Source organism: Fringilla coelebs (genome assembly GCF_963513975.1).
Source record: "Fringilla coelebs genome assembly, chromosome: 9".
Lineage (NCBI taxonomy): Eukaryota > Metazoa > Chordata > Aves > Passeriformes > Fringillidae > Fringilla > Fringilla coelebs.
Window position 1 is genome coordinate 6,729,371 of NC_140067.1, and position 17,305 is coordinate 6,746,675.

Here is a 17,305-nt window from a genome sequence, read left to right on the forward strand (position 1 = left end):
TTTCTCAGTATGCTAAGAGTATTGAACAGAACTGTGACTGAAAATTGAGTGTGTCTTAAAAACAAACCCCTAGGCTAAGTGAAAGTCAGTTTATAGACATTTGGGAATTTGGTTTGTTCACATCTTCCCATCAGTTTAAAAAGATCTGTGCTAATATTTCTGTAAAGTAAAAAAATAATAGAAAAAAAACCCCACAACTAATTTCAGAGTGCATAGGAGAGAAAAGGAAAAATGTTTAGCCAGGTGCTGGCTACCCAAATAAATTACTTGTTTTACTTTTAAGATGTAGTCAGACAGTCATTTGCATACAGATGTTCACCCAAATTACTAAAAAAAAAGTTAAACAAGAATTGTCTTAGAATGCCAACCACTTCAGATTTTATTGCTCATAATGTTGTTGGGTTTTTTTTTCCTTTGCAGTCTCATTAATCAGTTCATTAATCATACATGTACCTTAAATAACATTAATATCTTGTGTTTTATAATCTTAACCCCCAAATGTAGTGCTAATCACAAGATATGGAGTGATGAGGCTTTGAAGAATGCTGTATACTCTCATATATGCAACTTCTGTATTTATGGAATGGAGTGGTGGTGAGTTCACACGGGCACAAACTCAAAGTGAAGTGAAGCAAAGCTGATGTTTCAGTAGTGTGAGACTTTTTCTCTGATTTTAGAAGAAGATACTTAGCCAATGAGATTGTGAACAGACTCTCTTACTGATATCACAGGTGACCAGACTAGCAATGTACACAGAATCAGAACTGTGCACATGAGGGGTCATACAGTAGTTGTATCATGACTGAAAACTGCTGGTAGGTTCATTTCACAAAATTGGTACTATCTGGCTTTCTCTTACATTTGTCACCATTTCAGCACAGAAACTGTTGGCTGCAGGTGCTGCAAAGCACAGTGTATGCATTGTGGTATTGCACAGAAATTCCTGGGACACAGGAGGAACTTGCTGTCTACCCATTTTTAAAATTGCTTTCTCTCTTGCTATATATTTAGCAAAAAGGCAAGGAAAAAAAAAGGAATTAAAATGTATTAAAAAAATCAGTTTAGATGTGGTTTGCACTTAAGAAAAAAAATTGTTTATTTTCAGTGTTAAAATGTTAAAAGGGCTTAATATCTAAATGGAATGCTGTAATCAATGTTTTAATTCCTGTTCCATAGTTTCTAATGCATGTCACTGCGGGACCTGTGGTATTGGAATATAATTCTCATCCATTAGAATAAATGCATTTCCCATGATTACAGCACTCTGAAGGCAGGATAAAAAACTGCACAGTTTTTTTATGACATTAACATTGGGAAGTTTCAATCCTTGCTTGGACACCAAGAAATGTTTTTCAGTGGCATTATCGGTTTTCTGCAAAGCATCTCTTAAAGTGAGGAGGTGTTTTGTTCCTACAGTTCTTGGCTTCTTTGTACCAAAACTGCTATCTTGTTTAATGACATTGCTATGTGGGCTGAAATTAGGCTGACAGATTGTGAGCAAAGGCTGTGATATTACAAACAATAGTCTATTGAGCGCGAGGAACTTGTTGAATTAGTTACCGGAGGCATTAGTGCTCAGTCCAGCCTCTTTAGCATCTGGAAGACAGAGAAGAAATAGTGGGCTAATGAAATGTCCAAATGACACCAAACTGCAGAGGGCTGCAGGTGACAATGGCAGCTGATGTGTGCCTAGTAAGAGACAAAAACTAATAATAAACCAATAAACTCACAAAATAAAAAAATCCCAGTGAATTAGGAGGGAAGGGAGTATTCAAATCAAGAGAGAAAACCATGTTGGGGTTCCTGAGGAGTCAAGCACACAGATGATTACATTTTAAGGGCTCTGCTGGATTTGGGATGGGTTTTCCAAAGCAGCCTGGCTGGCAGTGGCTTCAGCACACCAGCTCTTCACCATCCATGATTCCCCTGACATCAGTACTATTCTCCAGTGCTAGTTTAGAGACCCTGAGGACCTTGTAAAGCAGTTCTGAGTGGGTCATCTGTTCCCCATTCAGTTCAGGTTAGCTTGATGCTGAAAAAGAAACTGAAATGTGCAAAAGTCAAAATCAAGATCTCATTTTGCTCTGTTTTAATTATTCACTTAATATACTTTTAGTTTCTTATGCCTTGCAGTACAAGTTTTTAATGGTCTTTGAACTTTAAGTATGAATTTAATTGCTTCTGTGTGTGTTCTTCTTTGGGAGTAATTCCATCAGAATTTGCACCTCTGCTCTGTGCTGCAGATAACTTAATCTGTATCTGGAATTGCTGGGATTGCTGGAAGGCATGTATATTAGTTTATTAGTTGACAAGATGGACCTAGCCCACCATCTGTGTTCATGCAGCCTGCTGCCTTAACCCTAGAGAATCTGCCAGGATCACATGCACAGCTCAGGCTGAAGTGAATTTACACACCAAACTTTGTCCAGAGAGATCTAGATCTGTGACTTGTGATGCAACTGGAATCTAAACTTTTGCGATGAATACCTTGGACTACTTAAATCCTGAAATATCCAAGGAATAATATTATCCCAGCTATGTCATTTATGCATGAAATTTAATGAAAAACAAAATGAAGTAACTTAATTAAAGGTATTAGAATGCAATAGCTTGGTTTTACCATTCTTATTTACTTTGGATAATAATTTGCAGGAAATCTCAGTTTAGGATTTGAGTTCAGTTGTCAATAAGGGATGGGTCTGACCCGTGTGGCAGAACATGCACTCAGATGTGTCAGGGACTTCAGCTAAGAATTAGTGGTGGGTTGGCTTTGCCCACCCAGTGCTCTCTCACCCCCACTCCTCACCAGGACAGAGATGAAAATGAGGTGAAAAAGCTCCTGGGGGGAGGTGTGGACAGGGAGAGCACTCACCAGTGGGCTGCACAGGCAGAACACTCTGCTCTGGGGAGACTCTTGTATTGCCAGTTAAAATAGCTTTGCACAGTGAAAATCAGAGAGAAACTAAACCAACACCTTCTCCTGCCCTTCCCCTTTCCCAGGATCATCTTCCCCACACAAGGAGCTGTGCAAGGGGTGAGGGCTGATCCTTCCTTGCTCCCTTGCTCCACCATGGGTGTTTTCCCTTCCCTCAGGAGCACCTGCTCCAGCCTGGGTCCTCTGTGGGTCATTTCTTCTCCAGGAGACACCAACCTGCTCCATCCTGGGTTCTTTTTGGGTCACTGCTTCTCCAAGAGACACCAACCTGCTCCATCCTGGGTCCTCTGTGGGTCACTGCTTCTCCAAGAGACACCAACCTGCTCTATCCTGGGTTCTTTTTGGGTCACTGCTCCTCCAGGACACACCAACCTGCTCCATCCTGGGTTCCTGTTGGGTCACAGCTCCTCCAGGGGACACCAACCTGCTCCATCCAGGGTTCTTTTTGGGTCAGTGCTCCTCCAGGGGACACCCACCTGCTCCAGCCTCTCCCCACAGGACACAGGGCTCTCTGTCCTGGCTCCCAGAGCATCCCCTTCCCTCCTCCTCCTCAGTTCTCCTCAGACTCCCTCACCCCTCTGCCTGTGCAGGATTTTGGCTTTCACTGGACACATTTTCACCCCTGGGCTGAGGGGCTGGGCTGTGCCCTGGGTGAGGCTTTCTGGAGCCATCTGGGAGTGTCAGGAATGGGCTGGCAGGGGCAGGGGCAGCACAGCCCACTGCTGGCACTGGGCACGGACACCCTCCACAGCAGGTGACATTATTTGTGTTTGGCAGAGACATTCTGGCTTTGCAATAGAGCTGTTTTTTCAAATATTTCCAATGCCAAATGTCTCCTTCAGGCGAGCCCTCAGGAACAGATTGAGAGCATGGAGCAGGTCTCTGCAGAGGGAAGCAGTGGAGAGAATTTTCTTCTGAAAAGAATGTGGATAGGAAAGTAGAGGATAACATTAAAAATAGAGAAGATTAAGCATGTTCCATTAGTAAAGCCAGAAACAATTTACGATAAGGTAGAAATCCTGGAACTGTATTGATAAACAGAATTAAAAATGTCTTTTTCCCTCTTCTTTTCCAGCCCAGAGCAGCAGATCAGCTGAATTTTGCTGCTCATGCTGGTATTGAACAATGTATTGCCAGAGAACAGTCCTATTGACTGCAGTGGGACTTGCTGAAGAGGGAATAATTTAGCTCAAATAACCTTACAAATACACATTAGAACCCAACAGTATATTTCCAACCCAAGAAGATATATCTAACCCCAGAAATATATCTGAAACCATTAACCCAGGTTTTCAGTGCTACTTTTAAAAAAGAAATATAATTTAACATGTGAGCTAAAACATGGCTCTGTCTTACAATATGAGATGGGTTTTGGATTGGCTCAGGAAAATGTAAAGTCTTATTTTTGTAGTGTATAAATGAAATGGACAGTCTAAACCCTGTCTCTAAAAATCTTGGCACACTTCAAAGGAAAAATGCCATTTTAGCAATTTAAAAGCACTTAGTGGGTTTTTCCAGTGCTGAACTTCATTTCTATAGCCGGTGTAGTTGCCTGCTGAATAATGCCATAGGGGACAATGTAGCTCTGACTATATCTAAAAATACTATTCCATGAAATTCACTGGGAACAAGCTGAAGCAAAATCTCATTTGTGTTTTTGGAAGGAAGTGATAGTGGTTGTAAATTGTGAAGGAAAAGGATTGAGATGGTTTTTGAATCACAGAAGAGATGAAGGCTGGAGACTCTGTGGGGAGAGAGGGATGCTTAAAACCAGAGGGGCCAGGTAGAAATCTGGGGACTCTTTAATGTTACAGGGACTTGAACATGAGCAACAATTGGAAGGAAAGAAATCCTAACAGGTGGGGGCTAAAAGATGTTCAGAAACATCATTAGAAGAGTGAAAAAAAGAGAAACAATTAAAAGGATGTTAGAACACATAATTGGAATATTCAGATAAGAGGAGACAAAAGGTCAATTTGATGGAATTATAAAAATCTGTATTTTCTTCTTTTTGGTTATTCATATGCATGTAGCTCACTGCCCCATATTTTAATTTATGACTACAGTGAAGCCTTTAACAAAAACTCTGAACTACCTTTAAAAACTAATTCTGAACTGTTGTAAGGCCTATTTCACTTGTATATTTTAACCAATGGAGGTAGAAGTTTTAAAAACTTTTCTCAGTGTTGTTCCTGTAGAGTTGATCAGCCATTCATTAAAACTCATCCTGTTTCATCTGTTCTTGGTAGGGAACCTTGGCCGGGTGGACCACGTGGCAGAGTTTGAGTACGACCTCTTCATTCGGCCAGACACCTGCAACCCACGCTTCCGAGTCTGGTTCAACTTCACTGTGGAAAACGTGAAGGAATCACAGGTAAGTGATGATAAACTAGATAGTATGATACCTTCAAAAATTGCTTACTCCAGAATATGTTTACTTTAACAAAAAAGATGACGCCCCCGGTTTACAACTGAAAATTCCTTTAAAATGTATCTCTGTTCTTTGACTTTTTTACAAACAAAAGCAGGTATCAGCAGGAGTTGGTGTGACCATGCTTTTCGGCTGTCCAAGACAGGAGGTAATTGCAAAGGCAATATAATTTTTGCCAACTAACAGAACTGGTATTAATAATGGCTGCCACGCATTTGTGCTTTTGCATTCTAACCAAATATGCGTGTTAATATATGAAAAAGAAGTCCATCTTAGCTGTTCAAATATTATCACTCAAGCCTTCATTTAATACCTGTAGAACAATGGGGTAGCTGTGCAAACAGGCATTTCCCCAGTGACTTGTAGCAGAGGAGTTGCTTGCCAACGTGTCCCTTGTGAAAGAGGAGGTTTAAATGTGAAGCAAATTGATAGGCAACTGTTTCACTTACTTTTAAATAATGTTTTTTGCAATAAAGATGCCCCTTGAGAAAGAAACATCCTTGCTCTATTTTATCACTTATAAAAGTTATATACTAACTTTCACATTGAAAAATAATAATAAAAAAAAATTCATTTCACTTTTCACATGCGCCTTGAATTTTGTTCTTGTTTAGTTTATCAGATTCAGTCTGTCATTTTTACTTAATGGAAATAGAGCATATTTAGTAAGAGAAAAAAACTGCAGAAGCTTGATAGTTGTATTCCTACGAGACTAATATCTTAATATCCAGCACTGTATCATTCCTGTTACAACTGGAAATCATGAAATTGTTTATCTATCGTCCTGGAGCCTGATACTTTATCAGACAGACCCTTTCCCCTGCTGTGCCTTACTCAACTATGATCAAATTATATAGTCATGAGATGAATGGGAATCTGTCTCAAGGAGGCAAAGAGATCGGGTAGAAAGATACAATATATATCTAGTGCTTACAGGATATTTGTTTTCATGGTTGTCTACATGAAAGAGAATGGTTCCACTATTAAGTTTGACTTGTGAGGTCTGTTTTTATAATGTGTCCTCCTATAATCTTTTTCTCATCTCTCCAATTTCCGTTAAAATGAGACCTGCCTGGACGTAATCTAGTCTGGAACCTTTTTTTAGGTCTTTGTACTACAGGCCATGGGCAGCATTAGTCATTGCAGCTCAGCTATATTAAATGAAAGATGGAAGTTGCTACATCAAACATACTGTGCAATTTGTTTTCTGCATTTTGATTATTTTATGTTTTACTAGAAAACAGTAACAAGAAAGCCCAAACTATTCAGTATTGCTTCAAAATGTTGCACTAATACAAATGCAGAGGACCTTTGATCACATTATGTATAAAAGTAGGTATTGTAATAGCTCTCTATAAATCATTACCTGGATAATATTGTATTTATTTTTGATATATCATATAAGTAACATGTGAAGAAGGCACATCAATACATTTTTATATATTAGGTCTGGTTTCAGCATTTTGGATAAGGACTCACAAAGAGTAGCTACTTTTGTTATTTATATTACCTATTAGTGCAGAATTTTGTGTTATTCATCTAATGATAAATGAAAAGAAAGACCAATTAGACATTTCAGCTAATCTTACCATCCATGCGTTATTCTATAAGAAAACAGGCAGGTTCTTTGCTTTCTTCTGGTTTTAATTTTCTTAAGTCATGGAGCTTCCCTTTCCTATGTCTCAAAACTGTTTTATAGACTCCTCTCACTTTCAGTGTTGCTTGATTTTTAGCCTAAAGCTTTCCTTTATTTAATCCCACAATTCCCAGTTGCAATTCTTCTTAGTAATAACTCCTCTTGGTACAAATAAATCCTCATCATCCCTGACTAACATTTATATTTCTGTGAATTATAACATTCCTCATCATTTGTGTGTCAACCTAGCTATCATGTTTGGTTCTTTCAGCCCTATATCCAATAGACCACTTTTCCTTTTAAGTATTTTTCTGCTTTGGGGCCTTTGGACTTTCATCATAAGTGAACCTTTCAGTCCTTTGATAATTAGCCCAGTTTTCCAAGGAAGTAAAGCTTATATGATCACACTGTCTACTTGCTAGCCTAGGTGTTTGTATGGCTGCTGATCCCTCTCCTCTCTTTTCTCCTTCAATAGCTTCTTAACTCTTGGCCAGTTTCAGCATCACTGGACAGGAATTCCTGTAAGTTTTGGGAAAACAGGCTGCCAGATGGGCAAGAGACCCATTAGTGTTCCCACTGGCAGACAGGCTATAGTATGAGATCATTTCTTATTAAACATCAGAGAATCCACAGAGGAGATGAATAGGAGAAAGTACTCATTGGAATTTGCATCTTTAAGATACCAGAGAACCCAACCATGAAATCCAAATCCATAGCATTTAGTAATTTTGCTTCTTTCAGAACTTCTTGTTTTTATTATTATTCTTCCTCTTCCAGTTCCTTCAATATTTTCTTTATAGTGCGGAACTAAATTTTAATGGATAATTCTGAGTATGCTAATCCCAATTTACAGAGAAGGGGCTTGAGTCCCTTTGCTCTGTTACTGCCTCACTGTAGACAGCTGGAAATTGCAGCAGCCTTTTGTTGCTGTATCACTATGGAAACTCAGGCCTAATTTGTTTTTCCCTATCATACAGAAGTCTTTTTTAGAGTGATTGCTTCCTTGCTCCTGTTACGTATGTCTGAGGTTACTGTTGTGCTTCATAGGTAATAGAGCTAAGCTCTGTGCCATGCCAGTGACACCCTAATACTTCCAGAATTATTTTTAGACTTTTATTATAAACTTCATTTATTTGATGTTCACTTCCTGACGTTGAAGTAGAACCAGCACAATTTTTTTTAATTTGGAAGTTGGTAAATTAATTCTTCCTCCTTATGATTTGGGCTTCTACATCAGACATTTTTTGCTGTCAGTTTTATTTGTACTTTTTTTAACAAGGAAAAAATCTTTTTAAAAAAAAGCTAATGCCTTATATTTATGGGAGGAAATGAGCCATCATGTAAGATACCTGCAAGATGTGAAATGTGGTCTTTTGGTCTCCTTACATGGTTTCTGAATTGGTACTCGGTCTGAAAAGATGTGAGCTAGGATTCTTTTTTGTTGCCTGTTCGGTGAATTCAATTAACACCAATTTTGGAAAATAAAAAAAGAATCTGGTATATTATATATAAGGAAAACACATAGACTCTTATGATTTACACATATCCATGAAAGGGAGAGGGAAGGAAATAGGATTTGCTGTGGAACACATGGTCTCATGGGCAAAGCCTCCAATTTCTCTAATTATATACGTGTCACAGGCTGCTCTCCATTCCTGATAATGCTCTTTACTGGGCAGGGGTTGCTTCCTATTCACTTCAGCCACAGCCCTTCAAACACCATCTACGATTTTGCTAAATTTCTTCTGTGCGTAGTCGGAAATTGGATGAACAAATTTCATCTCCCAATTGCATTTCAAGTATTTTAAATACACAGTGCTTCAGGTGCAAGATTACCTCTGAGCTAGAATGGCTTTAATGCTATTACTAGCAACAGTGATTCATTTGAGCTTTTTGAAAAAAAAAAAGAAATGTGTGTACGTGTGATAAATTATAAAAAATATGCTGGTATACTAATATTGGAGGATTTTACAGGTGAAAAGAATGATTATTGTTTTTGAGGGCCATGGCCAGAAATTCTTCTCAAGTGCTTGACACTCACTGTTCCAGATACTGTAACCACACTGGAAAAAGATGATCTTTGTCCTAGAAAATTTTCTTTTGAGCAATTTGAGAAGAGATAAGAGTTAAATACAAGAAAGCAATGAAAGGATTAAAAATATTTGAGGATTTTTGACTCAACACACAGTAGCCATATTATACCACTAACTAATGCACATCTAGGCCTCATGACAAATTCTGTGTGTGTGTACCCTGAGGAGCTCTGCTGTCTGATGAATCATGTTGAGAAATGGTATTTTCACTGAGATTAAAAAAAGAATTTCCAACAGAAGGGGTTTCCTAATAGTGCCAAATTTTGTTCTGTAAGTGTTGATAAACACATTTGGAGTTCTTCATCACAAAGGTACTGACAAATTATGCCATGAAGGATAGAGGAGAAGAATGGATATTTAGCAGCTAGGACTTGATCAATCCAGATTGAGGTTAAAATCAAAGAACCAAATGTTATTTACTTCAAAGGCATTTTCTCTGTTACTTCAGCTGCTGTTGGACTGAAGCTAGAATTTTGACTCATGAATTTTTTTTTGGGTTTTTTATGTGTAAGTATGGAGGAGGAAAAAGATAGCCTGTTCTTCAGAATTTTAAACAGGATGCCCAGGTAAGAAAGACAGAGATTATCCTAGCTGGACATTATTATAAATGCATGGAACTGTCATTGTAGAATTTTATGGTTTTTTGTCCTGTACTGTTTTGTAAAATATAAAAGGCTTTAAGATGTCTGTAGTCTTTAATTGATTAGATATTCAGTAAATATTTGTTATTGCCAGTGGATTTTATAATATGTTTAGGCCTCTTTTCACTGTCCTAAAGCAACTCAATGATCCTTAGCAGACAACTGCTTCTTATGATGCTACAGCTGGGATTGTTTAAAGATAGGAGTGATACGTGTATAGGGAGAGATAATGTCTCTCTTTATACCAGCTGACACATTTTGGAGAAGCAGGGAGGAAAAAAAGAAAAACAGGCATAATTTGAGGTACTCAACCTTTTTTTCTGACCTAAGAACTCATTCTGTGCAGTTAATTCCTGCAGAAACTGTATCCAAAGTAAAATGGAGTGAATATGACATCAAAAGCAGGCTAAACTTGGACACAGGCTACCTTTTTACTTTCTTCTTCTTAAGCAGACATGCTTTGCTCTGCTGTCATTTGGGGATTTAAGTTACTGGTATCAAGATGCTTTATAACATCTTATACTCTTTCCAGCTTCTCATTTGAGAAGACAGATATTTTCTTGACTGTGCATTAAAGGCTATATTGAATTTACCTAGCTTTGGAAAATGCATGTGTAAAAGGGCATGTTTTTATGAAAGAGTACAGATCTGAAATTTTCAAGTGAATACATTTGAAGTGAATGAATAAAGCATTTTTTTGCAACAATTCCTAACCAACCTTAAATGCATAATTTATTTGGTTTGTTTCATTGCATATACCTTCTTAATAAATCAGGTATATGTCACTCATTTCTTAATAATTTACATTAATAATTTATTAATCCTCTTCTGGTCAGCTCCTGTAATCTCTCCAAATAGCTGTTTGTATTAATTTACAAGAAAAATTATTAGATTATTTGAATTTTCCCTGTTTAGGAAGGCTCAGCTGTTACCCATCTTTATGTACTCTTATGTAAATTTTTAGCACTCTAGAAAGAGATGTTCAACTCTTCCTGTATTTTGGTATTTTTATCACCATTTACACAGGTAGGAAAAACCTGATGTTTTTCACATCCCAGTTTTGTTTTGTCATATTTATTAATTTTGTTTCCTCAGTTCTGATAGTTTTCTTGAAAACCATCTTTATTTAAGAGGTTAAATGGATATCAGTAACCCAGCTGATACAACCAGCTCACATTCCCATTTTGACTTCAAGATGTAACTGTGAGTAGCATCACTGCTATAACTTTTCATTTCCTGCTCACTGTAGTGTTAGTATTGATTTAGTTAGAGCAGTATCAAATTTTTATTTGTTTCATATGTGAGTGAAGATTTTCCTTTTCTCTTAGCTATCAAATAGTGGATTTCAGTTCTTGTGGCTGAACTTGGTTAAAATTTAAACTTTGACATGCATCTAAGGCTGCTGGGTTTGCCAGTCATTATCATTCATCATTATCATGTCATATCATATCATGATTGATTTTCCCTTGGAGAAAAGCAAATACTGCATAAAGGTTGAAGTTATAATCAGTTTTGTAAGATTAAAAAGGAGCCAAAGATGTCTTGAAACATTTTCATCAGGAAAAATCAAGTAAAAAAAATTAATCTCCATTAGAGAATGATTTCAGTGAAAATTCTTTGGTGTTCACTAGCAAATATGACAACAGTTGAGCAAAATCAATTATGTGTTTGTGTCCTTTGGCATTCCTTTTAAAATTTAGAAGCAGCAAAAGTCTGGACTTTAGGTTGGTTTTTATTTAATCCTGTGGCATCCCTGTGTATGACAATGTTGCACTGCATATCCTACACTGCCAAGTTCCTTAAAGCTGTGTTTGTGTGCATCTGTATATTTTATTTATAAACATGTGCATAAATCTATGCCTATCTCCCTAGAAAACATGAGAGGCTGAGGTGAGTGCATTTGGATAATAACTTTTTAGTAGCAGTTTTACTACAGGGTAAGCAGATTATTTATTTGAGTAGCACATGCCCTTCAACTTGAAAAAAAAAGGGAAAAGAAGGATGGAGGTAGAATCATGATGCAAATTTTGTAAGACCTTGTGGTGCCATAGCATTTGGTAATATGAGTCTGTTACTTTTTGTTAGGCAAGGGCTTGAATTATCTGAAATTTGTATTAAAAATTAAAATGGATTATTTCAAAGGAGCCTTTGTATTTTTAAAAGTAGTTTTACTGATCCCTGTGTTGGAAAATGGTACAATTTTATCATAAGTCAAAAGTGCACAGGGTTAGATGATACCTATAGCAGTTGAGATAATCATTTACTTACTGAGGAAACCATATGAAATGATAGTTAAATAAGAAACAAAGTGATGACATTTAAAATAGATTGCATGTGTGTCTCAACATTTTAAAAAAGAAAAAATCTATTGAACATACTGCAGTTTTGAAAAAAAATAATGTTACCATTTTGGAAACTGGTGCCTATATTGGTCATGTATAAAATTAGATTTATAAATTATGATTCTTCCAAGTTGGAATCCTTTCAAGTACGTATAATTTTATTTTGGATCAATAATTCAGTTGTGCTTGGAATAGATTGAGGGTGCATGTGAAACTTTGCAAGTGCAATATAGTGTGCATGTCCATGAAATTATCCAAAGCTGTCATGACAGGTATCATCCTTTAAAAGTAACGAATGCAGGTAAGTTGGTAAACAGGGGAAACAGTCAGCATTACCAGAACAACATCTGTCCTGGTGAAATATTCACTCTTGGCAAGGCAGTGTTAAATTCATAAACTTTTTCTGTTCCAGGTGTCTGTAAGAACATTTCAGATTCCAGTGTTCAGTAATTATTGCACACATACTGTACTCTTCAGGTTTAACACTGCCTTTTGCCTCCAGGAAACTAATGGCCAGGTGTGTTTAATTTCCTGTGGTGGTGGCATCTGTCACTCAAAATGTCAAAAATACATTATAGATGTCATCAACAAAATCAGCTCTGTGATGATCTTGATGGCAGTGATGTGACATGCTTACTTTTCTTTCAATTTAAAATCTTTTTGATTTCTGATTAAATACTCCCATTTTTAGTTCCAGAGTGAATTGTCTTCCATGCAAATTTGGTTTCATTTTCCTTTTATTACTGAAAAGTCTTTATATCAGAATGAAGAGGCATACATTGAAGGAGTAAAGATGAAATGTTTTGAACTTTTCCTTATATCTTTTAAATTCAGAATAATTTTTAATTTTTAAAAATTCAGAATAATCTATATCTCCCATTGATTTCTGAGGAAGCGAAGTTTCTACAGTGCTAGAAAAATTCCATCCTGATCTCAATTAAATATTTTGTTCCTTTGCTATACTGTTTATAAGTACATGCTTAGTTTATAAAACTCTGCAGCTTTCACACATTAAGATATGCACTTTCAATTTTTTGGGGAGCAAATAAAATTAAAATGCCATGATTTGTAGCTACTTTTCTTTTTGTTTGTTTGATTGTTTTTCCTGTTAATTGAAACTGGAAAACTGTATAGGTTACCTGAGATATTATATGTAGTGAAATTATTATGTTTCTTTCAGCAAAATATATTTTAATTTATCTATTCAAGAAGCTGTGAAATATTCTGTAAAATTACTGTGGATTTTTTTTTTGCTTTGAGAAATTAAGGAAATTAACACTGGATTTATAAACTGACTGTTAACATAGAGCTGCTGTATTTTATATACAGAATGCAGAATAATCAGCTGAGTGATTCTGATGATTGAGCACAGTTCCCCCAGTTTAGGATCTGACCTGTACACCCTGGATAGGCAACATCTGCTGTTACACCACAGCTCAGGATGGCTCTGGTAATTTTTTTTGTGATTTGAGAAGCTCCATGGAAGCTTCTAATTTTCATAGTAGCACTAGCATGATGAACTGTGGCTCATTACTGTAAACTGATGGCAGCTGTTAATACTATTACAGGCAGAGACTTTTTATTTAAGGGAAACATTAGCCAGTAACTGCTAGATTTCTGACACAGTGTTACATAAGGCTTCCTGTTAGGAAGGAGAGCAAAGAGAAATGGATTTGAACCCATTAGTATCAGAATTACGTGTCAAAAAGCTAGAGCAGAGTTCAATTTATTTCTGCAATAAAGTGTAAGCTAGAGATTGACTTGACAATTATTTTACCTTACATTGCTCTGGTTGTTCTGAGATGACTATTCCAACATCAAATCATCTTGTTTGGACATCTTTTACAGAATAACATGATAGTCTAAATATGCATTATGTTATGTAGGAACTAAAACTCGGCAGGTTTTTTTCAAGTAGAAATGAGTTTTTTATTACTCCTTTTACTAGAGGATGTATATACAGTGGAACACATTCAGCATAGATTTAAAACAACTGCATGTATTTTCTGCTAAATCTAGTGCATGTTGTTGGATGGCGTTTACATTGTAATAGAAAGGATAATCTTTCTGAAGCTTTTAGTGGCTTGGCATAAGGAATACAAATAATCTGCCCAAAATATTTGTTTTCTCTAAGCCAGTCACTGAGCAGGGTTGTGGCTCCTGTTTACCACTGTCTTTTCCCCCTAATAATTTTCCAAGATAAGAGACAACAAATTAGACAACCACTTCCATATCATGATTTTCAACTTTGAGAAGAGCAGTGCTACCAAAATTAATATATGTATTGTCCTGCTAAACACCAAAATGCATGAATTTAGAGCCTTAACCTTGAACATTGTAACAAGCTTTTATTGGAATGGCAATTTTACCTGTCTTGAACTGATGGTGCTCTACAGAACACTTATATAATTTTCTAATTGTGCAGCATAATTTTTGGAGGGTATTGTGTTCATTGTCCCTCTGAAAATTCTCATGAAGCTTCACAGAAGATGTTTATTAAAACATTTATAAAAGTAATATTACACCAGTGTGCAGATTCTCCTAGCAGGTTTTCCTTTCCCTTTCATGCAGGACCATGTCGTGCTCAGGGCTGATGCAGGGAAGCAGAATTGCAGCTTTGCAGCTTGTTGTGTGTTCGTGTTCTGATCCTCTGTGAACTCTGTGGGCAAAACTAATCCCACAGTCAGAGCCCTACAGAGTCTTGTGGGGTCCATGGCAGGGCATTCCCTGGCCCTGCAAATTTGACAGTGATGCTGAGTACCTCCAGTGTTAGGTTTAGAATCACCTCAATAGTCAGATTAAACCGAATATCCTTCCTGGCAGGCATGTGGAATGGCAATTCCATGGCTTTGGAATATCCAGGATGAAACTACAATAGCTGTTCCTTGTGGGTTGTCTCTTCCCTATGGCTGCAGAAGGATTTCTTTGAACCAGAGGTTAATGTAGCTACCTACCTAGGTCAATTGTTATTTTATATGGAGTTATATATATTTATTTTATTGATTTAAAGCATGTTCATTATAAAAATCAGCCTATAAAAAGAGATGGCATGTATGCAGGGAGATATATATATTTTTTTTCCCCAGGATTTTCTCATGCATAGATACAAATGAATTTTCTAAATGTAAATGTTTGGCTAGATTATTCTTCAGAGACACATATTGATTTCTGTTGTCACCCTTCAGTGAGATTGAGTGTAGGTTACTGGGAAATCCTTTCCAAGCACATACTGAAAAAAATGTAAAATATGATTTCCTTGACAGTTAGAGAAAAGAGACAGAGTAGATGTTAACAAATTAACTGTGTTTATTCCATCCTCACCAGTTTAAGTCTTTCAGCTTCTAAAAAATCAGCTCGTTTAGTGTTGGAGAACACGGGTCCATATTGCACTGGGTGAGCTTGAAAGCATGTTTTGAAATTCATAGCTTAGCAAAAGGGAGGCTTTGCATTTCCTCATTTTCCTTTGCAGATCTAAATGTGGAGTTGTGGCTCTCTCTCCAGAGTGGGAAGTACTGTATAATTTTGCAGTTTGGGCTATTCTATAATGCAAGTAGTATGAGTCTCATGGAAAACTGTGTGTGATGGCCAAGCTTAATCCTGAAATGTGCTTCATTCAGCTTTCTAATAAACCTGGAATTCATAAATTTCTGTGTCTTATAGTGAGCTTGATAATTATGGATTATAATAATTTGACACTTCATTGCTTAAACCTAAATATTGTTCTACAAATAGTTTTTCCTTTTACTTTTCCTTTGTTATTTAGAGAGTACAAAATGCCTTCACGAATACCAGAGTGCAACCTACGAAGAACTTGTTTTTATAACAATATAATTTTATGTCTATCTAAACAAGTTATTGTAAAACTTAGATAATATTTTTATGTCTTACAAGGACTGTTAGATATAAGTGTTGAACAGCTTGTTATGTTTCAGTCATGATAAACATCAAATTCACCTAAAAATGAATAAAACATTATTATTTCAACAGCTACAAAATCTGATCAATTTTTGCTTTCCTGGCATTGTGATATTGTTAACCTCCATTAATTTTCTTTGTAAATGGTTTAAAAACTATTAGTGTCATGTCAGGTATAAAGTATGGTCAAGAAATGTTTGGTTTTAAAAACACATGTTAATATATAGGAGATGAGACTACAGTGTTTCAGTAAATTACTGTATTTTATAAGATTTAAATCATCATTTCTGTGCACTCCTTTGCTTGTTTTGTAGATAATAAATGTACAGAGTTGTACAGAAAACTCAACTCCTGTTGTTTCAAGGGAACAGTGGTGCTTGGGTTTGTATCTGATTAGTAGTGAAGCTACAAATATTAAAATTACAAAACGATGTAGTTGTATTTTCTCAAAACATTTGGGAGTATTTTGAATTTAGAGGTTTTTTTATGATCTCTCTCTGATGTACTTCAAGGAAGAAAAGCAGAAAGAATTTTGGTAAAAATTCATCTTTGTGGTAAAACTGGCTTTATAAAAAGCCAAACAAGCAGAGGCATTTTAACATAATTTTCTCGTGACTTAAACAATCTTAATTTTATCACTTTGCCAAACTGTGTTCCTTTGCATGAAGTATGTGCAGGAGATACTTCTGAATTTGCATTTTCATTAGATTTAGCATTCAGCACCTAATGCCATAAATTTGTTTTTGAAACTCTTTAATTCCCCTGAGTGTTCCAACATATTGAATGCTATTTGCTTTGTATTATGTTGGCAGCAAATCTGCAGTGAAAATGCTGTCAATATATATTCATAGCTAACATTGTTAACTAAAAGCAATATTGTTTTTCTATTGTAAGCTGTCACAAATGTTTGGCACCCTGTTGTGGAAGCCAAAAAAATGTCAAAGAAAGAAAAGAATATTTATGAAGAAAAGTACAGTGATAGTGTCAAGTTTTCTGTATTAAAATACATTCCTTATTTGTACAGACCTTTACAATTTATGAAATTGTGTTTTGTAGTAATGTAAAGTTTGAATATTGTGAGAAGATGCAGGCTGTTACAGATATTAAGTGAGAGGAGCACAGTAAATGATACAGCCATTTTACTTTGTGTGTAATGCAATGCTTATCAGGCCGTAAAATGTATTCTGCTACACCCAAAGATTATTTTATTAATAGATGTGCTATATATATGCAGAAAATTAATGAAAAATATTTTGAATTTTTTCCTGGTTTTGAAGATAAAGTGTATAATTAACAAGAACAAATGCAAACT

At 36.2% G+C, this 17,305-nt stretch overlaps 1 protein-coding gene across 1 annotated transcript in view; it reads left to right on the forward strand.

The window, feature by feature from the left end:
• AGBL4 (AGBL carboxypeptidase 4) overlaps window positions 1-17,305 on the forward strand; it is a gene marked incomplete at both ends in the record, with an annotated part of 878,788 nt that overhangs the window by 41,346 nt on the left and 820,137 nt on the right. The window contains 2 exons of the mRNA XM_084210960.1: window positions 5,185-5,309; window positions 5,461-5,514. Of these exons, the coding sequence (XP_084067086.1) occupies window positions 5,185-5,309; window positions 5,461-5,514 (179 nt within the window). The remainder of the gene's footprint in view (window positions 1-5,184; window positions 5,310-5,460; window positions 5,515-17,305) is intronic.